Genomic DNA, 23,011 nt, shown 5'->3' with positions numbered 1-23,011 from the left:
AAGCTTCTGAATAGCAAGAGAAACCATCAACAAAATGAAAAGGGAGTCCACTGTATGAGAGAACATATTTAAATATGTTCAAAACAGAACGATACATCTGATAAGGGGTGAATTCCCAAAATATATAAGGAACTCATACAACTCAACAAAAGACAAACAATCCAATTTAAAAAATGGGCAAATGTCCTAAATAGACACTTCTCAAAAAAAAAATGCTCAAAGTCACTGATCATCAGAGATATACAAATTAAAACCACAATGAGGTATCACCTCATATCTGTCAGAATGGCTACTATCAACAAATCAACAAATGACAAGTGCTGGCGAGGATGTGGAGAAAAGGGAACCCTAGTACACTGCTGGTGGGAATGCAGACTGGTGCAGCCATTATGAAAAACAGTATGGAGTTTCCTCAAAAAATTAAACATGGAACTGTCATTTAACCTAGTGATCCCACTTCTAAGACTATATCCAAAGAAACACCAATCAGAAAGAATGCATGCACCTCTAATCCATAGCAGCCCAATTTACAATAGCTAAGATCTAGAAATAGCTCAAGTGCCCATCAGTAGGTGAATGGATAAAAAAATGTGGTACATGTACACAATGGAATACTATGCAGCAATAAAAAAGAAAGATCTCTTACCCTTTGAGACAGCATGGAGGGTCCTGGAGAGCATTATGCTAAGCAAAATAAGCCAGTCAGAGAAAGACAAGTATCACATGATCTCACTCAGATGTGGAATCTAATGAACAAAATAAACTGTTGGACAAAATAGATCCAGAGACAGAAGCATGGAATAGACTGTCGAATCTCAGAGGGAAGTCAGGGGTGGATGGGTAGGAAGAGATCAAAGAATTTGTATGCATATATGCATAACCCATGGACACAGACAATAGGGTGGTAAAGGCCTGGAGTGGGGATGGGAGCAGGCTGGGAGAGGTCAATGGGGAGCAAAGGGGACATATGCAATACTTTCAGCAATAAAGATTTTTAGAAAATAGAAATTTAAAAAAAAGAATTTTTCAAGTTATGACAAATATTTATAAAGGTTATGGAAGAATCCTAATTTTTCTCGTTGAATCAAATCTTTTAATCCGATAATTGTACAATAATAAATAATACCAACTTTTAAAACTTTTATGAATAACCTTGTAAACTCTAGTTTTAGACTGTTAAAGGGATATAAAGGCAAACATATAGGGTGGGACAAAAGTATATTTACAGTTGTTCATATGAAAAATAACACAATAACAAATAATAATACATGAATAAACTGTTTTCTCCTACTCATAACTGCAAACCTATTTTTGCCCCACCCTATAGATAAAAACATGATATAAATATAAGTAGAATAGTCCATAATCTAAGTGTACTGAACTCTGCATGGTCCTCACTGGGAAAAATCATCACCAATAAACATCTGAGCACTTTCAAGTATAGGAAGGGAAAGCTCTCTTTCCACTGGGGTTGCTGAGTTAATAAGAAGCAAGCCTGGAGGTAGTGGTGGCCATCTTGTATTAGAATATACACAAAGGGAAGGGGAGCTGAGAGGTGGAGGGGAAGAGAGTTCTGATAATACCTTCAGAGACTCTAAATAGAGCCTGATTAATTCAAATGCCCCTGGACTTTAGTCATGCAAACCAGTAAATTCCCCTTTTGCTTAAGCTAGTGAGGTGGATTTTTGTCATCCACAATGGAAACTATCTTTCCTAATACACTGGGTTATTTAACTTTGATAAGTAATCAAATAATGTTTTGTGTTACAAAACAAAAATATATTTTAAAATATCAAGTGCAGTTTTACCTTCTGAAATTAAACTCCTGAGTTATGAAACGTACTGGGAGTACTGTGTTGGTATTCTATCAAACAAAAACATACCAATGGCAGTGGGAAAATTATTATTTTTTCTAACCGGAGATTTTTAAGGTGATTATGATTTCACCTTAAAGTTCAGCTCATAGCCCTAGCCGGTTTGGCTCAGTGGATAGAACATTGGCCTAGGGACTGAAGGGTCCCAGGTTCAATTCCAGCCAGGGACACATGCCGGGGTTGTGGCTGGATCCACAGTAGGGGGCATGCAGGAGGCAGCCGAAGAATGATTCTCTCTCATCTTTGATGTTTCTATCTTTCCTCTTCTCCTTTCCTCTCTCTGAAATCAATAAAAAGATTATATAGATAGATAGATAGATAGATAGATAGATAGATAGTTAGATATTAAAGTTCAGTTAATTGGTGGTGCCATAAATGAAAATTGAGTCTAAGTTTAAAATCAATAAATTGCTTTCCCTAATCCAAACTGACCTAAAATAAGACTAATAGTTAATCTAAAGTGCCAGGTAATCTCAAAGTGGATATCATTTTATTGTTACAGGAAAGCAGTGTTTTGGTCAAATAGCCAAATTTCCTCCCAAAAATATCTTTTGAGTTTCTGGGATATCAAGCCAGGAGTGGAAAAGAAGAAATTAACATATTTAACACAATGATTTGTGTAACTTTGTACAGAAACTGTATTACTCTCTTAGAAGCATAGAGCATGCAGAAAAAGGTATCTTATTTGCCCAGTCATCATTTGAGATGCACAAATGCTTATCTATTTATATAAAAACCCTGGGTGTAACACCCATCACAACCAAAGCTTGACCAACCAGAAGGAAGTCAGTCCTGCAGGGGTTGCTTTAGCAATGGCTGCACCCTCCCCAAACTGTTTCCTGAGGCAGGAACCAGCCCTAGGAGTGTGGAGGCATATCTTTATAAACTTTTAATACATTATAATAGAGGTCGTGGTGGTACTGTTTTACCCACAGCATCTACAGGAAGTGCTGTAAATTTACTTCTCGGTGGAAGAACCTTTCATTCCCAATATAAATTACCAATTCCATGAAATGAAACTTCAATTTCTAGACTTGATATAAACAGTAAAGTTGCTAAAACTATAAAAAGGCCCAACTTCTCATTATTGATGAATGCACCATGGCATCCAGTCATGCCATAAACACCATAAACAGATTACTAAGAGAAATTATGAATTTGAATGTTGTATTTGGTGGGAAAGTTCTCTTTCTTGGAGGGGATTTTCGACAATGTCTCAGTATTGTACCGCATGCTATGCGATCGGCCATAGTACAAATGAGTTTACTGTAATGTTTGGGGATGTTTCAGAAAGTTGTCTCTTACAACAAATACGAGATCAGAGGATTCTGCTTATAGTGAATGGTTAGTAAAACTTGGAGATGGCAAACTGCATAACAGTTTTCATTTAGGAATAGATATTATTGAAATCCCCTGTGAAATGATTTGTAATGAATCTATTATTGAAGCCACCTTTGGAAATAGTATAGCTAATGTTAAAAATATATCTATAAACATGCAATTCTTTGGCCAAAAAATGAGCACGTTCAAAAATTAATGAAGAAATTTTGAATATACTTGATGGAGATTTTCACACATATGTGAGTGATGATTCCATTGATTTAACAGATGATGCAGAAAAGGAAAATTTTGCCATCGAATTTCTTAATAGTATTACTCCTTCGGGAATGCTGTGTCATAAATTAAAATTCAAAGTGGGTGCAATCATCACGCTATTGAGAAATCTTAATAGTAAATAGGGTCTTTGTAATGGTACCAGATTTATTATCAAAAGATTACAACCTAACGTTATCAAAGCTGAAGTATTAATAGGATCTGTAGAGGGAGAGGTTGTTCCGATTTCAAGAACTGATTTGTCCTCATCTGACACTGGCCACCCATTTAAATTAACTTGATGACAGTTTCCCGTGATGCCAGCCTTTGCCATGACTATTAATAAATCACAAGGACAAACTCTAGACAGAGTAGGAATATTCCTACCTGAACCCGTTTTCGTACATGGTCAGTTATATGTTGCTTTCTCCCAAGTTCGAAGAGCATGTGATGTTAAAGTTCTAAATACTTCATCACAAGGGAAGTTAGTCAAGCACTTTGAAAGTGTTTTCATTCTTAACGCAGTGTACAGGGAGATATTAGAATAAGTTTAATCACTTTATCAGTCATTGTTTGCATCACTGTTGTTTTATATCATGTTTTTGTTGTTTTTATGTCATGTCTGTTTTGTTATATTCTTTTGATACTATTTATTAATGAATTTATATATTATTTTCATATACATTTTACTAATTTCCTTTCATCTCTCACACTGCTATTATAGAGAAAGGGCAAACAGCAATATTACAATATTTCCTCTAATTAATTCCCTTTTAATGTGCACGAATTTCATGCACGGGGCCACTATTATATACGTAAGTTCCACTTTGAAAGACCAGACTTATTCAATCTGATTTTAAAAAAAATCACAGCAAAAATAAACAATACCTTTGAAGCAGCTTTACAAATATAGATTCTTGAGCAACTAATGGCAAGCTTGAGTGCATAAACAGATTACAACTGATTCTACCAAAGCAAATGCAATGTGAAAGTACTGCAGCTTAGTGGTACCAGAAAGAAAGAAAAATTCCAGTAAGGTTAACTGGCTAAACACTGTTTTGCAATGGAAAGTTTCAAAGTCACTAAACAAGTTGCAACTACTTTTGGTTTCCAAAGGGTGACTCTGAACAGAGGCCAGACCATACAAACCCTGACTCCTGAAATGTGGCTTTCCAGTGGAATACTGATTTTGTTAATACCTAGAAAAATGAGATGTTTTTTTCAATCTACTTTGTGAAATCCATAAACCTTATCTTTCACTTTCAAAATAACCTAAATTTAATTAACATAAAGGGAAATTTCTATTTTAAAGAATAAGATCTGCTATGTGAAATAGTCCAAATCTGAAAATAGATGGTTTCAACTTATGCCAGTGGTCCTCTAACACATACACTGTACTTCTATTTCAGAAAATGGTGTGGATCTTTTATTGTGCTTTAAAATCCTGACCAAAATCTCCCCACACTATTTAGGTCAGTGGTCGGCAAACTGTGGCTCAAGAGCCACATGTGGCTCTTTGGCCCCTTGAGTGTGGCCACGAAGTTTCAATCGCACTGTCTGTGCATGCCTGCACGTTGTGTTTTGTGGAAGAACCACACAAGGGGCCGCAGTTTGCCGACCACTGGTTTCGGTAGATACTGTGGGCCAAGAGTAGTATGTACCTGCAAAGTTTTATTATTAGCTCAATTTTCTGACTAGATTGACATCAGATGTACTAACAAACCTTACCTTCCAGTTGCTCCATTACCTGGAGGTTAAGAGAATGTAAGAGTTAAAGAAAAGCCAACACAAATGTATTTTTAAATGTATCTTCCCTAAAATAAATAGAAGTCAACCAGCCTATGCTATGGCCTGTGGGTTACATTTCAGTTGGATTTGGAGACAAGTCCTGATATCAACAAAATTTAGATTACAAATAAGATTTTACAGCTTTGTCAAAACAAAAAAAAATTTTGGCATTAACTGTTTAAACAAATGTAACATATTCTTGATTATGTCAGTCTATTCCATTCAGAATTATTATGAAGGCATTACCCTACACATTTTGAAATGCTATCTAAGGTAAAGGAACTTTTTCTAAATATACCTAACACACCCATTTATAACTCCAGTTTCTCTGTTTTGCTCTTCTGAGCTGCAGCACATAGGATTATCAAAATAATTTTCAGTCTATATAATACAGGGAGATTTCCTTTGGAGAGACTTCCTATTGTAGGGCTTTATGAATTTAGAAGCAACTTCAAAATGCAATTAAGGTTGACTTCTCATACCACAGTCTTTAACATCATACAAATTTAAAATAAAAGACCCAGAGAGCTCACAGTAATGATTTACTCATTGCTGTCATCTAACTTTTCACCCTCCTGGGGAACAGGCTGTGCCCTGCACTCACCACTTTCTCTTTGGATCTCAAGACTCCCAGCTTCCCAAACCGAACATGAAAAGGTGAACACTGATAGGTGCCATCCTGCTGCCGCACCACAATGACATCGATGCACCCAGACAAGGTGGCTTGGTTAATACCCTTGTAGAGCTCCTTCACAGTGACAATCACCTGCCCGGCCAGCTGTCCCACATAATTCATGGTTTGAGACTACAAAATACAAGAAGAAAAAAAAGTTAGAGGCAATGTTAACACTGAATTTGTGGATTTAATGATAATGACAAAGAAAAAAACTAAAGTGGCTAAAATTACATTGCTCATTTGTACACCAGACTATGCACCATTAGTAACCTTGATGATTTTGAACCCATTATTCTCATGCTACCACTGTTTCTATACATTTTCACACATAGACAATTCTACATGGTCCTCCTTTGTATCTGAGGTATGCACAAGTTCCTTTTCCTTTCCATCATCAAGGATGGTGCTAGATGCCATTAGATATTTTTCTGCAAAGTAAAGAACCTGCACAGAACCACCAAAGAACCCAGACCACCATCACTGCCCGTCTGCCTAAGATGGCTATTGCATCCTCTCTGGCCATAGCAAACAGGTTAAAAAAATGACCAAAGATCACCCCCAGGAGACCCTGCTGAAAGATAAATGAGAGCTGAGTTTTCTATGGGATATTATTAATGGAATATTATGGTTCAGACAGATGCTAGATTAAATAAACTCTAGTGAGCTAGACTGGGTCTAATCTAATTTACAACATTACTTATAGGGAAAATCCCTTCATGCTACAGCATAACTCACTGGAACATACATTCATGTTCCACAAAGTTCAAAGCCAAAAACTGGGTTTAATCTTGTTCTTCGGCCAAAATTCACTGTTCAAACCAGGATCACAAGGCTGTAGGAATCCTCCAAAAAGGGTCAAAAAAGAAGGCGAGGGCACCTCACAAGTCTACAGGGCTGAGAGGAAATGCTTTCTGTCTCTGTGACCCACACCTGCTATGGCTGTGGTTAGGGCTGGCTTTGTCTGACCACAAAATGGGGTACCCATGAATGATATGCTGTGAGGGCAAGTGGGGAAGTCTCCTGGAAGAGTCTCCCACCTCAACTCTTCCACTAATTAGGAAAAAATAGTCCTTTCTGGTCTTAAGATTATCAAATTTCATTTCCAGTCACAAATACCCCATTTCATTCGTTAGACACTGGCACCCCTGATACTATGTCAAACCACAATTCAGCAAAAAGCATTCTCTTGGGGATAGGAGGGCTGCAGACCAGCAAGAGAGCCTTCCATAGCTCTGGCTAATCCAGAGGCTGATGTTCACCAAATCAGAAAACTAAGAAATGATTCACCAGGTGATCCATAAGCACAGTTGTCTCTCTAAACCCAGCTTTTGAGGCGCCTAGAGCTCAAAGTTACATGTTCAGAAAAGTTTCCAGATCACATTCAATGATGTCAGATAATTCCAAAGTTGAACTGGAGAAAAAAATGCCGTCTCTTGGGAAAACATAGGGGCCTGCCAGGACATCTGCCGGTAGAAAAACTCACATACTCTTTAAAGGTGAGCAAGTGCCTGCCGGCAGTATCTGATTATTTCTTTCCACTCTTGTACACAGCTGGATGCGTAATTAAGGCCCATGAGTTTTACACCATGAAGCACAACCACAGTATTTTTACCCTGGAAAATTTTTTGAATATTTTATAGCTAATGTTACCAAGGCGCCCAAGTACACCTATAGAAAGTACATTTAAATGATAAAAACTATCTGTAGAACTTACTACTAAGTAACCAAATTAAGGAGTGTCCTCTATGTGCTAAATTCTAAAACAGTGACAAGTTGGTGATGACATCAGTTTTAGAATAATTATTTCTGAAATGAATAAAAGAATGATCAAATGAACCATCAATAAATGAGACTAAAATAATAAGTATATGTGGTGAGGAAATACTATTTCATCAGAATATTTATATTATAACTCATTATATATTTTTAAAAGTAATCTTTTAATTTTGAGATTATAGATTCAAATGCATGTTGTTTTAAGAAATAATACAAAGCAATCCCACGTACTCTTTACCAGTTTCCCCCAAAGGTAACATCTTGCAAAATTCTAGTGCAGTATGACAATCGGGATATCAACATCGCTATCAGTTAAAATTCAGAACATTTCCATCATCACAAAGAAACATCCTACTGGCCTTTCATAGCCACACACACCTACTTCCCTCCCTAATCTCTGTCAACCACTACTCTGTTCATTTTTGTGATTTTTGTCATTTTAAAGAAAGTTATATAAATGGAATCATGTAGTATGTAACCTTTTGAGATTGCCTTTTTCCACTCACATTTTTTAAAAAATTGTTTTTTGTATTTTACTAGAGGCCTGGTGCACGAAATTCGTGCACTGGTGTGTGTGTGTGTGTGTGGTGTGTGTGTGTGTGTGTGTGTGTGTGTGTGTGTCCGCTGGGGGTCTGCCCCCAGCCACACTGGAGGCTCAGCGCAGGCACTGTGTGTGTGTGTCTGCTGGGGGACTGCCCCAAGCCACACCATGGAGACTTGGAACAGGAGCCCCTCTGTGTTGATCTCTCAGGCTCCTGGCCTCCACTGCATGTTGTACTCTCCCTTGAGCTATGGCCAGGATGGGGGTGCTGCTTGCAAGCCAGGCTTTCCTGCTCCAGGATTGCCATGGCAACAGGGGAGCAGGCCCAGCAGGGGGCTGCCCACAGGCCGGGCTTTCCCGCTTCCAGGTCTCCATGGCGACCAGGGAGCAGGCCCAGCTGGGGGCTGTCCGCAGGCCGGGCTTTCCTGCTCTCGGATCAGGCGCAGCTGGGGGCTGCCTACAGGCCGCACTTTTTTACTTACCGATGGCCGGATCACCACAGCGACCCAGGGCCTAGCGGCACTTTCCTGCTCTCCAATAGTAATAGGGTCCCAGCTGGGGACGGGGCTTAGGCAGCATGAGGGTCCCGGCTGGGGGCTCAGGTGGCACACAGGGGTCCCAGCTGAGGGCGGGGCTTATGCCCCGCTGCCCAGGGCTGCACATGGGGCCCGGATGGCAGCTCGCGCTGTCCCGCCCTGCCTGTATTATAGGATAGAGGCCTGGTGCACAGCTGGGGGCTGGCTCGTTTGCCCTGAAGGGTGTCCCGGATCAGGGTGGGGGTCCCGCTTGGGTGCCTGGCCAGCCTGGATGATGGGCTGATGGCTGTTTTTAGGCTGCCCGCACCCCCTCTAGGGTGGGAGTCCCATCTGGGGTGCCTGGCCAGTCTGGATGAGGGGCTGAGGGCCATTTTCAGGCTGGCGGGTAACTGAAGCTCCCAGCCTCTCCTTTTTTTCTTTTTTATTCTGGGATTTATTTATTTTCTATGGCTGTCACTGGAGCTGAGAGCCGGCTTTAGCTCTGAGGCCGGCTCCAGCTTGAGGCCTCGGCTGCTGAAAGCAGATATCTGGGCTTTGTTTAGCTTCTATAACTAAAACTCTGTTGCCATCACTGCTGCTCTAAGCTCTGAGCCCACTGCTGGCTGAAAGCAGCCATCTGGGCTTTGCTTAGCTTCTATAATTGCAACATTGTTGCATCCGGAGCTCAGAGCTGGGCTGCCATAGGCAGGGAACCTTGGTTTCCTCCGTCACTGGAGCAAGCAAGCCTCCTGTTCGCTTGAGCTGCCTGGCTGCTGGCTACCATCTTGGTTGGCAGTTAATTTGCATATCCTGCTGGTTAGCCAATGGGAAGGGTGTCAGGGTTATGGTCAATTTGCATGTTTCTCTTTTATTAGATAGGATTTTTTTAATCTTTATTGTTGAAAGTATTACATATGTCCCCATTTTCCCCTATTGCCTCACTTCAACTCACTCCTGCTTCCCCACTCCAGCACCAGGCCTTCACCACCCTATTGTCTGTGTCCATGGGCTATGCATATATGCATACAAGTTCTTTGGTTGATTACCCCCACCCACCCTTCCCCACCTTTCATCCAAGATTCTGCAGTCTGTTCCATGCTCCACTCACATTTCTATGGAGATTCATCCAGGTTGCTGCATGGGTGAACAGTTTGTGCCTTTTTACTGTGAAGTAGTACATTCATAGTGTGATAGTACATTCATGGTATGAATGTACCATATTTTGTTCAACCAGTCACCTGTTGAGGAACAGCTAAGCTAACAAAGAAAACTGCTATAAGCATTCCTATATAGGTTTTCACATGAATATAAGTTTTCAATTGACCAGGGTAAACACCCCCGGAATATGGTGGCTGAGTTGAATGGGAATTGCATGCTTAATTTTTAAAGACACTGCCATTCGAGTTGCTGTATCACTTTATATTCCCACCAGCAATGTTTAAGAGATGCAGTTTCTCCACACCCCTGGCCAGGAATTGGCATTGTTACTATTTTTTAATTTAGCCATGATGACAGTTGTGTAATGATATTGGTTTTAATTTGCATTCCTCTAATGGCTAATGATGATGAACATCTTTTCAGGTGATTCACCGTATAAATATATCATTACATTTTGTTTCATGAAAGAGCACAACTAATTTAAAGGGAATAAACACCTTGTTTGTGCCTTATTTGGGGGGTCATGGGATATAATTTTTATATGCTAAGAATGTCTCCAAAAATGAAAGTGAGGTAAAATTTTTCACTTACCACAAGTATTTTTCAGCAAACTAAAATAGTCTATCAGAATTTTCATATTCTGGATTTTCTCCTGTTTCCCTTGCCCTAGGAGATGTACCAGCAAGCATATTGCTACTAGAGATGTCTAGGATTTTGCTGCTTATGGTTTCTTCTGGGATTTTTGTGGTTTCACAACTTACACTTGAGTATTTTATCCATTTGGGGTTTATTCTTGCATATGGTGTAAGTTGGTGGTTGTTTTATTTTTTTGCATGTATCTGTCCAATTTTCCCAACATGTCTTGACTCCACTGCATGCTCTTGCCTCCTTTGTCAAATAATTGAGTGTAATGATTTGGGTCAATTTCTGGGTTCTTTGTTCTGTTCCACTGATCGATGTGCCTGTTCTTGTGTCAGTACCAGGCTGTTTTGATTACAGTGGCCTTGTAGTATAGCTTGATGTCTGGTATTGTGATCCCTCCAACTTTGTTCTTTCTCGGGATTGCTGTGGCTATTTGGGGGTTTTTTTGATTCCATATGAATTTTTGGAGTATTTGTTCTAGATCTGTGAAATATGCCATTTAATAGGGATTATGTTGAATCTGCAGATTGCTTTGGGTAGTATGGACATTTTAATGATGTTGATTCTACCAATCCACGAACACTGCATATTCTTCCACTTGTTAATATCTTCCTCTCTCTCTTTTTTCAACATCCTGTAGTTTTCCGGTATAAGTCTTTTACCTCCTTTGTTAAGTTTGTTCCTGTGTGTCTTGATTTTTTTGTTGCATTGGTAAATGGGATTTTTTTTTACTTTCTGAGAATTCATTATTGGTGTATAAAAATACCATCGGTTTCTGGATGTTGGTTTTGTATCCTGCTACATTGCCGAATTCACTTATGGAATCTAGTAGTTTTTTGGTAGAGTCTTTGGGGTTTTCTATGTATAATAATAACATGTCATCTGCAAATGATAACAGTTTTACTTCCTCCTTTCCAATATGGATGCTTTCTGTTTTTTCATCATGTCTGACTGCTCTGGCTAGGACTTTCAGGACTATGCTGAGTAAGAGTGGTGAAAGCGGAAGAAAAAATGCTCAAAGTCCTAATCATCAGAGAGGTGCAAATTAAAACAACAATGAGGTAACACCTCATACCTGTCAGGATGGCTATCATCAACAAATGACAAGTGCTGGTGAGGATGTGGAGAAAAGGAAAGCCTAGTACACTGGGAATGTAGACTGGTGCAACTATTGTGGAAAACAGTATGAAATTTCCTAAAAATTTAAAAATGAAACTGCCATTTGACCCAGTGATCCCACTTCTAGGAATATATCATAAGAAACCTGAAATACCTCAGAAAGGATCTATGCATTCCTATGTTCATTGCAGTGCAATATACAATAGCTAAGATCTGGAAATAACCCAAGTGCCCATCAGTAGATGAGCGGATAAAAAAGCCGTGGTATGTTTATACAATGGAGTACTATGCAGCAGTAAAAAAGAAAAATCTCTTACCCTTTGAAACAATATGGAGAGACCTGGAAAGTATTATGCTAAGCAAAATAAGCCAGTTAAGTATCACATGATCTCACTCATATGTGGAATATAATGAATAAAGTAAATCCGCCGACATAGAAGCATGGAACACACTTGTTGAATCTCAGAGAAAAGGTAGGTGGGAAGAGATCAACCAATGAATTGGTATGCATATATGCATAACCCACAGACACAGACAATAGTGTGGTGAAGGCCTAGGGCAGTGGTCGGCAAACTCATTAGTCAACAGAGCCAAATATCAACAGTACGACGACTGAAATTTCTTTTGAGAGCCAAATTTTTTAAACTTAAACTATATAGGTAGGTACACTGTTATTAACTTAATTAGGGTACTCCTAAGGCTTAGGAAGAGCCACACTCAAGGGGCCAAAGAGATGCATGTGGCTCATGAGCCGCAGTTTGCCGACCACGGGCCTAGGGTAATGGTTGGGGTTGGCTAAAAGAGGTCAATGGGGAAAAGAGGGGACATATATAGTACTTTCAACAATAAAGATTTTTTTTTAAAGAATAAAATCCATTATATATACATATGAATTTTCATATTGTGTAAGTAATATATATTCACATCATGCTCTTTTGCCTTTCCTGGCACACAGTCAAACAAACAGCACCCAAGTAGTCAATCTTTGTATTAATGCTTGACTGATAGTGGCAATTATTAAAAAAATGTTTTTATTGATTTTTAGAGAGAGAGGAAGTTGAGAGGGATAGAGAGAAACATCGATGAGAGAGAAATCATCACTCGGCTGCCTCCTGCATGTCCCTACAGGGGATTGAGCCCAAAACCCAGGCATGTGCCCTGATCAGGAATTGAACCAGTGACCTCTTGGTTCTTGGGTCGACGCTCAATAGCTAAGCCACACTGGCCAGGCTGATAGTGACAATTTTAAAATTAGTTTTGTTAAAATTTAAAAAAAAATAGCTGATTAAATAAGCCTTTTCTTAAAAGAAACTGAAAATGGTAACTTTTATGCAACTTCATTCAGCCATAAACAAGTCTTATAAAGTAAATTTATAATAAGCTTACGTCAACATGGAATCAACAGAATTCATAATTAAGTGTAACTACACCTATTCAATATGATTTTAATTATCATGGTTGAAGGCTATGCTGTTTGTTATAAAAGAAAGTCTATTGTGTAAATGCCAGTTGTTAAATGTAGAAAAATACAGTCTGTCGAATGACTAATTTTCTCTTAGCAGATATAAAACAATTCTATTTATGTTATGAAGGCTGAGAAAACAAAAGTAAAGGGAGTCCTTACGCCTTAATAGTCACTATACCCTGGGAATGAGGAGCAAAACAGTGCTAAGGGAGAACCCAAAAAGGCTGGGGGAGGGTGGAGGGCTTCCTCATGGTTATGTCTGGAGGAAAAGCTGTTAGTCATTGTATACACGATACCTTAAACAGCTTCCTCTTTTAAGCAGAATCTAGCACCATAAAACTTTATTCCTACATGCCCAGCTCAGCACTAGCAATAATAAAACCCAGTGACGGCAAAGTCAGGTCTCTGACACCACCAACCTGTCCTGATCATAGTCTAGGAAAGCAGGACTCTGTGCGAGGGCAGAAAAGATAGATGGTTGGGTAAGCCAGTAAAATAAGCTTTTGAAATAAAACTAAGATTAAAAAATATAGCCAAGTAAACTATCATATTTTATAGTGAATGATGAGAAAAAGAAGTGGAAGAGAACATGAACTCAAGAACAGAGAGTGACAGAGACCAAGGGAGAAGAATGCAGAAAGAGGTAGATAAAAATTCAGAGGAAAAGCCAAGACGGTACATAATCAGAAAGCAGACCGACATAAAGATTTCCACACAGAAAGAACATCGTGGAACTGAAGAATGTTCATAGAACAGCATCCCTATCTTCCAGCTCACAAGCATGAAGAAAAACATTAAAATGCATTTATTGATTCTTAAAACTGGAAGAATTAATCCAACTCAGTCTTGCAACAAATACCAAAAAGGTTTCTAGCATTTTATTCTGAAATATGATAAAGTTAATAATCATCACAGTAGCAGCTACTACCATTTTTGAAAGCCTACTATTCTTAAGCTTATTAAGCATTATCATCTCAGAACCACCTTGTAGGTAAATAGAATTTCTATTTTTAAAGATAATAAAATTGAGGCTTAGAAAGTTTTTAAGTATTATTATGGACTGAATGTTTACCCCCAACACCCAAATTCATAGGTTGAAGCTCTAACTCGGAGATGTAGTCTTTGGGAAGTCATTAGGTTTACATGAGGTCATGAGGACATTGATTCCCCCATGATGGGATCGATGTCTTTACCAGAAGAAGACAGAGCATGCTCTCTCTCCTCCCACCATGTGAGGACACAGTGAGAGGGAGTTGTCTACATCCAGGATGAGGGCTGGCTAAGACAAGTATCTTCTTTAACATCCTATGTTACACTGCTTTTCAATTTAGGGATGCTTCCAGTCGACAGAGAGACACTCCGTTCACCAAGAAATTCACAACAGTATCAGACAGCCCTAGTTATTATGTCCACTAGAAATCACACTGAATTATGTACCACCCTCTTCTAAAGGACACTACTACACACCAAAGAGTTTATTGTACAACCACAACATGGTCTCACTTATTCTGGGCTAAGCATTATTATTCCTTAAAATATCGGAAATGACTATGTTTACTTCCACTTTAAACGCAGAATTATCTGTGTTTCTTTAAATGGGAGACCCAAAGCTAGACAAATGGCACAGACAGGCCTGGCAGGCACTTATAGATCACTATACTAAAAAATGAAAAAAAAATCAGTAGGGGGTAATCAACTAAAAAATTATTAGAGGTCAAATGACCCTTCATACATAAAATTCAATAGATCAAACAGCCCTTCATATATGCAATTCAATGGTGCCCACTATCAGATTTTTCTTATCAAATAATTTAAACATACACTAGTGCCTGGAATAAATGGGTAGCTTTCCAGATTCAATTATTTACCGGAAGTTTAAAGATTTGCTTAGCAACTTTACCTGAGCATCAAAGACACTAAAGCAAATCATCATGATATGTAGTAGAGATTTATAAATGGAAAGCATCAGTAAATAGGTTCAAATACAGATCTTCTCCCTCCTCCAAAAACCGCCCAAAATTATTTAAAGGTAATTTGTTCAATCAAAAATAAAAATGTCTGTTAGAGAAAAGAGTAACTACCAAGATATAGGAAGCCATTAAAATATTACAATTTAAAAATTCTTATCAATACAAATTGATATATTCTAAACTGCTTTTATACATATAATCAAAATCTGTTTCCTAAGTTTTAAGATTACCTTCATATATCCATTTTATACTAGTACTAGAGGCTGGGTGCACGCATTCGTGCACGGGTGGGGTCCGGCTGGCCCACCACCATCAGGGCGATTGGGCTGGGCCGGCCGGGGGGAGGGGCTGAGGACTGTTGGCCAGCAGGCTCTGCCCCCGATCGAGGTGGGTGGGGCCGATCAGGGGCGGGAAGGCCAGGGGGAGAGGCCGCAGGTGGTTAGGCCGGACATTCCCCACCCCTGTTCTAGAGCCTATGCTGTTCCCTGAATTGCTAAGTGACAGAAATGCTCTAAGCAATGATGAAACCCCCAGATTCCTTGCTGCAAGTGAAATCTCAGAGAAAAAGCAAAGACAATACATAATCAGAAAATCAGACTGACAAAGATGCCCACAGAAAGAGTACTGTGGAACTGAATTTATTCCTAGAAGAGCATCCCTCCCTATCTTCAAGCTCACAAGCACAAATCACACACATACATACACACACCAGGTTTTTTTGAGGAACTGTAATATTTTTTACTTAATGCTACCTGGACACATAAACATTATGATTAGAGAGAGTCCAAAGAACCATATCTATCCTCCAAGTCTCCTCCACATAGCACTATGAGTTAGCATTGACTTTTAACCCTTCCACTAGACCCAAGGTTCACTGTTAGGGTGTGAACTTCCTGGGAGATTCCATATGATGAGGATTTGAGGACAGCTTTTATCGAAGAACTTGCCCTCAACATTCCATCTAACCTTCTGCTTACAGCTATGAGGGAATGTGCTATTCAGAAAACAAACACCAGAACACTGTTACCTCTACACATTCCAGCGTATACCTAGGCTCTGGGACCAAATTCCTCCAGGCACCCAAGCTTACACTCTGCGTTTGAATAGCACTTATTTTTTAAGAACTTTCTCAAACATACTTCATTTGATCTTCAAAAGAAGAATTTACATTATGCAAGGCAGACATTATTCATTTCATTTTGCATTTAGACTGAGACAAGGTGTTTACTACTATTCACTAGAACGTAGTGCCACTGTGACTCAGGGTCCCAGCCTCCCTGCTACTTCCCATCTGTGGTTTAAATCTTCAGACTGGAGTTCCTGAAGACAAGAGATCCTGAAGACAGAGTCCCCAAAAGGAGGGTACCACTCAGCCTGGCTGAAAACTTTCCTTCCTGAAAAGTGGGCGATGAAAGGTAACAATAGCACACATAGCAGAACCTGCAAAATTCTCCCTGGTTTGGGACAAGAGGGGGTGAAAGGCCCCTAGCAGATCTGCCCACATCCTGTGGGGGCTGATGAACTCAGACAAGACATTTTCTCTAAACCTTGTATCTTGTGCCCAGCAGACACATGGGAACCATAATGGCCTACAGGAGGTTACAACTTAGCTAAACACATAGAACAAAGAACTATTCAAAACAAGTGCAGTCTTGCTCGCTCGGCTGTTATGGCTCAGTGGTTGAGTGTTGACCTATGAACCAGGAAGTCACAGTTCAATTCCTGGTCAGGGCACATGCCCAGGTTATGGGCTCACTTCCTGGCAGGGGAGGGAGGGAAAGTGGGGGAGGGGAGGTGTGCATGAGACAGCCAATCAATGATTCTCTCTAATCATTGATGCTTCTATCCCTCTTTCTTCCTCTCTGAAATCAATAAAAACAAAACAAAATAAAGCAAAACAGGTGCAGTCTTTGAGCAGCAAGCAGTGCCACAGACAACTGATGCTAAACCTGACAAAGAACCCAGCCTTCCTGAAGAAGCTGCTCTTGGCCACTTAAATTCAATTAAATGACTTATTCTGTACCTCTCAGTTTTTCTTTTTTCCCATCACAGCAGAATGCTAACTTGTTTATTTTAATTTTTCTTATTTTCTATCCGATAGCCTTTAAAAAAATTGATTTTATATGCATTAATTGAATGATTCTTTTATGTACCCTGACTGGGGATATAAACCGCAACCTTGATGTATAGCAGTGATGGCGAACCTTTTGAGCTCGGCATGTCAGCACTTTGAAAAACCCTAAATTAACTCTGGTGCCGTATCACATATAGAAATTTTTTGATATTTGCAACCATAGTCAAACAAAGACTTATATTTTTGATATTTATTTTATATATTTAAATGACATTTAACAAAGAAAAATCAACCAAAAAAATGAGTTCGCGTGTCATAGGTTAGCCATCACTGGTGTATGGGGACAATGCTCTAACCAATTAAGCTACCTGGCCAGGACCTAGCTGCCTTTTAATATTTGCTTTACAAAATAAGAAACAGGAAATAGTTGCGCAAGATATAGCCCTTGTCCTCAATCAGAGAGATTGTTCCCAACTCCAGGAGCTTCACAAAGTAGATGGTTAATTAAGCCCCATTTGGATCTCCTTGAAGCCAAAATCCTTGAGGAAATGCTGATAATTGCATATCTAAAATGCACTGCCCAAGCCGGCCAGTGTGGCTCAGTGGTTGAGTGTGGCCCTCCTTGAAACCAGGAGGTCACAGTTCAATTTCCGGTCAGGGCATATGCCTGGGTTGTGGGCTCCATCCCCAGTAAGGTGTATGCAGGAGGCAGCCAATCAATGATTCTCTCTCATCATTGATGTTTCCATTTCTCTCTCCCTCTCCCTTCCTCTCTAAAATCAATTAAAAATAAATAAGTAAAAGATAAAATGCACTGCCCCAAACATCTGCTCAAAAACATGGCAGGTCTCTTTCTGCCCCAAAGTACAGGGTGATCATTGGAACAGGACTCTCCTTCATTTCTAGACCATTTAGTGCCCCATCTACAGAATCTGTGAACCAAAAACCAAACCAAAACTCCGACTGTGTAACTCCTTCAAGACACACAACAGATAATTTATAATCTACTTATCAAAATGCCCATTATACTGACCTGTGTCTGACAGGATTTTCATATAGTCAAACAAAATTGAGCACCTGCCTCATGACAGGTACCACAGTAAGTCGTTACAATATAAAGATACAGTTAAACTTCAGTTCTCAAATGAATCCCATCCTGAACAATTTAATTCTTGACCAAGCTGTTCACAGGAAAAATGTCTTGGTTATTGAACAAAACTTAGGTTCTAGATCTCACTACCCTTTGTCATGATGTATTGGCATGACAAAAAGTATCTCTCAGGCCACAAAAGAGAGTGCCAGTCAGTTTTCCGCTAAACCTGGAGTTGTTAACCTTTCAGGAAATTGCACTGCGATTTTTTTTTTCACTTTTGTTGCTGAAGAAATGGACAATCAAGAATACTACTGTTGATAATGGTGTAAAAGAAAGAATGATCACAAGCAATTGAAGAGGTACAAAAATGGTTGTTGATTTGGATAAACGAAAAGCTGTGACAGTATTTTGGAGGCAGCGATATGTGAAAAAGCGAAGATGCTGACTTCCTAAAAGACAACCCTGGAATGAGTGCTGAAAGTGACTCATTTAAGGCTAAGTAGGAGGTGGTTTGATAAATTTAAGAAAAGCAGTGTTTGTTCATAGATTAAACAGTACATTCGATATGTACTATATATAAGAAAGGTTTAAACAGGGAAGCATTTGGGGGTCTGGAACAAATAAGAATAAATTCCTTCTAATGAGAAAAAATGATCAGTTTTTGAACAAATCACTTCTTCAATAGCCTTCCGGAACAAATTAAGTTCAAGAACCGAGGATCCACTGTAAATAAAATCCTTCCATCCTTCTCTCAGAGGCCTCTGGGTCCAACAGAGAAAGAGACATACTGTCTTAATTTACATAATGCCTGTGGTAATGCTATTTTGGTAACTTTTAGACTAGAGAAAGGAGGAAAAAAAAAACTGCATGGGAGAGTCAAGGAAGGCTTCAGGAAGCAGCAAATATTTGTTCTAGCAGTGTAAATGTGAGAAGTATATTAGGCCAAGAAAAGGAAGTTTCAGTGGGCAGTCCCAGACAGAGAGAAGAACACATGATGAGTATGCTGAGTATGAGGCAAAGGTGAGAAGTTATGCAAGGTCTTGGACCTGTGCTTCAAGTGTATCTCAAGGGCAATGGGCACCAGCAGTGGTTGTAGTCAAGGAAGTGACTCAATGACTTAGGAGTGGGGAGATAGATGTACTGGAGAAGAGGAGGCTAAAAGCAGAGTCCACTTCAGAAGCTACTACAACCAATTCAAGCAAGAGATGGCACAACTGTAAAGGCAGAAGAGGTACAAAGGAGGCTGAGAATCAGTAAGACCTGATGACCAACCCAAGGCAGATGTTAATGGAAAGAAAGCAGTTGGTTAGAATCATGCCACAATTTCTAGACAGAGCTAGAAATACATATGGCACATAGTTGGAATTCAGTAAATATTGTTGAATGAATGAACAAACTGACTTAGATATGAAAATAAAAAGGGTAGAGTTGGTGGGGAACTTTCTGTCAAGGTTGAACTTGAAAAATATTATTTATTCCATTGGTTCAAAATTGTATATACATGAAATCATCCTGGACAGTTTTTTAAATGCAATTTTCCCTGGATCTTTTTAAAAGTTTAACTTAATAATGAAGATGAGCCAGGTTAGGAAAGCATAGCTCCAGATAAAAGCAAGAGACCCTCTGATAAAATTCCATGACTGTTCTTTAGTTCCAAAATCAATCTGTTGCCCTAGCTGGTTTGGCTCAGTGGATAGAGTGTTGGCCTACGGACTGAAGGGTCCCGTGTTTGGGCGGTCAAGGGCACATGCTCGGGTTGCGGGCTCCATCCCCAGTGTGGGGTGTGCAGGAGGCAGTTGATCAATAATTCTCCCTCATCACTGAGATGTTTCTATTTCTCTCTCCTCCCTTCCTCTCTGAAATAATCAATAAAAATATATTTTTTAATTTTTTAACTTGAATTCTCACCTGAGGATATTGTTTTCCTCTCTCTCTACCTCTCCCTTCCTCTCTGAAGTCAATAAAAAAATATTTTTAAAAAAATCAATCTGTCATAAAATAGACTGGGGGGGCGGGGAGGGTGTGAACCTTTGGATCTTTCAGTATATATCCCAGTCTGTAAGGCATATCTGTTACCTGGACATGTAATCCAAACTTAATAGACCTTGAATTTTATATGTTTTACTGAACAAACAGCTGACCTGATCATTTTGTAAGATTAATTCTAGGACTGCCAGTGATTCCATCAAAAACTCATTTTAAAAAATTCTGGTCTGGGAAGATTGCTTTTCTAGGAGTTCCTTCCCTAATTACAACTCAGTACTATTCAACAACAACCTTTTGAATACAGAGGAAATTTTCTGACTCAATAATCTTGTTTTGGTATTTGAACAGCTGTATGAAGCAATGGCTGGCTTCAGCGCATATTATAAATAGGGCTCCCTGTATCGCAATGATTTCCTCTCTGAGATCCCCAGACACAGAAGTAAACCCCAGTAGCCATGTCTATAATATGGGGCTTGGGCCTTGGCATCAACTGGCTAATGGAGTGAGGAGACATCTGACCCAAACTGAACCAAATTGATACTCTTGAAGTGTGTATGGAGAGTCAACGTAATCAGAAACCGGCGAGGCTAAGCCACCTGAGCCATCCAGAAGGCTCACTAGCTCAAGACACCGAGATGCCAAGCAGCCCTAGTTCTTGCCCTCTTATCATCTCTCTGAATGATAAACAGTCATAAGTTTGTTTGTTGGCTTGTTCAGAGTCCATTTCTGATGTCTGCCAACAAAGGACTTAAATACAAACATGCTGATACTGATTCTAACTTGAAGAACACCCTGGGAAAATTAGCAAGAAAATAACCCAAATGTAACCCAGTGAAAGCCTCCTTGTACTAACCTCAGACTTTAGTTTTTTGTTGTTTAATAAGGTGACATGAGGCTGTCAAGGCTAGTAAGTTGATAAATTCAGATTTCAAGCCTGTCAAAATATACTTTAAGAAGTTTGGAAACACAGATTTCAGCTCACTGGGCTCACTTCTCTATGATTTCACCACACTCACTATCTACAAAGTAGACAATTATTTTTGACTGAGTAAGGTTCAAAAAAGGGAAGACACTATGCCATTATAGAAATACTAGAGGCCTGGTGCACAAAATTGTTCGGGCGGGGCGGTCTGCCTGCCTGACTGATTGCCCCTAACCACTCTGCCTGCCTGCTTGATGCCCCTAACTTCTTGCCTGTCTTCCTGACCGGGTTGCGGGCTCCATCCCCAGTGTTGATCGCCCCTAACCACTTGCTTGCCTACCTCATTGCCCCTAACCACTCACCTGCCTGCCTGATCGCCCCTAACTGCTTGCCTGCCTGCTGGATCGCCCCTAGCTACTTGCCTGCCTGCTGGATCGCCCCTAACAGCTCTCTTGCCTGCCTGATCACCCCTAACAGCCTCTGCCTCGGCCCCCGCCACCACAGCTTCATCCTGAAGGTTGTTCAGCTGTCGGGTCTAATTAGCATATTATGCTTTTATTATTATAGATACATTCTTTCCCAAGTCGTGGCCCCAAGTTTTACTCAACTATTTATTTCAGCTTTTCAGCAGTACAACTAAGGAAAGACAATGTGTCAACACTAATGCATCTTCAAACACCATCAATTCCCCACCCTCCACCCTAGTCACTGGCTCAATAATTTTCAAAATCCAACACTAGTTTTCTTCTCAATCCATCAACTACTATTTATCTAATATTTTATATGAGGAGCAAGATGTTTTAGGCTTCCTGGATGAAGAAATGGGAATAAATATAGTACTAGGTGTACCAGTTAATAATGCGGATTTTTTCCAATAGATGGAGTTACACATATATTGATATAGATGCGATTTGATATGTATGCTATTTTGTTGTATTGATAGCAAGCTTCAAAATGTCATATGTCAAATTTGCTGAAGGTGTTAACATATTTTTAGGTTTAAAATGTCAAGTTTCGTGTCAAAAAAAGATCATTTGCAGGAAGTTGTAATTAATTACTTTATTTTGAAGAAAAGTGCTGCTGAAAGTTATCATATTTTGGGAAGCTTATGGTGAACATGCTCCATCTGAAGATACTTGTGAACGCTGGTTTAAATGCTTTAAAAGTGATGATTTCTATGTGAAAGACAAAGAACATCCAAGTCAACCGAAAAAGTTTGAAGACCAACAATTACAAGCATTATTGAAGATGCACGTCAAACTCAAAAACAACTTGCTGAAAGATTAAATGTTGCTCAGCAAACAATTTCCGATCGTTTACAAGCAATGGGAAAGATTTTAAAGGAAGGAAAATGGGTGCCACCATCAACTGAACGAAAGACAAATGGAAAACCATAAAGTCATCGGTAAAATGTTGCTTCAAAGGCACAAAAGTCTTTTTTGCATCGAATTGTGACTGATGATGAAAAGTGGATTTATTTTGAGAATCCCAAATGCACAAAATCATGGGTTGATCCAGGTCAACCATCATCATCAACTGCAAGGCCAAATCGCTTTGGAAAGAAGACAATGCTCTGCATTTGGTGGGATCGGGAAGGTGTGGTGTATTATGAGCTTCTAAATCTAGGTGAAATCGTTAATACTGATCACTACCAACAACAAATAATCAATTTGAACCACGCTTTGATCGTAAAATGACCAGAATGGGCCAGAAGACAGGCAAAGTAATTTTGCTTTATGATAACGCACCATCACACACTTCAAAACCAGTTAAAGGCGCGTTAAAAGATCTTGCCTGGTATTAACCTGCCCACCTTCTT

General features: G+C 39.5%; 1 protein-coding gene across 4 annotated transcripts in view; it reads right to left on the bottom strand.

Moving 5' to 3' along the window:
- LPIN2 (lipin 2) overlaps positions 1-23,011 on the bottom strand; it is a 90,205-nt gene that overhangs the window by 39,918 nt on the left and 27,276 nt on the right. For 3 of the 4 annotated variants that reach the window (XM_015562700.1, XM_006761862.2, XM_015562701.1), the window contains one exon: positions 5,860-6,060. In XM_015562700.1, the coding sequence (XP_015418186.1) occupies positions 5,860-6,060 (201 nt within the window). Of the gene's footprint in view, positions 1-5,195; positions 5,215-5,859; positions 6,061-23,011 lie in introns of those variants that run through there. The other variant, XM_015562702.1, reaches the window with a different exon arrangement.

Source organism: Myotis davidii, unplaced genomic scaffold (genome assembly GCF_000327345.1).
Source record: "Myotis davidii unplaced genomic scaffold, ASM32734v1 scaffold96, whole genome shotgun sequence".
In the NCBI taxonomy this organism is placed as follows: Eukaryota; Metazoa; Chordata; class Mammalia; order Chiroptera; family Vespertilionidae; genus Myotis; species Myotis davidii.
Note: the sequence above shows the minus strand (reverse complement) of the source record. Positions and strands in the feature narration are given on the sequence as shown.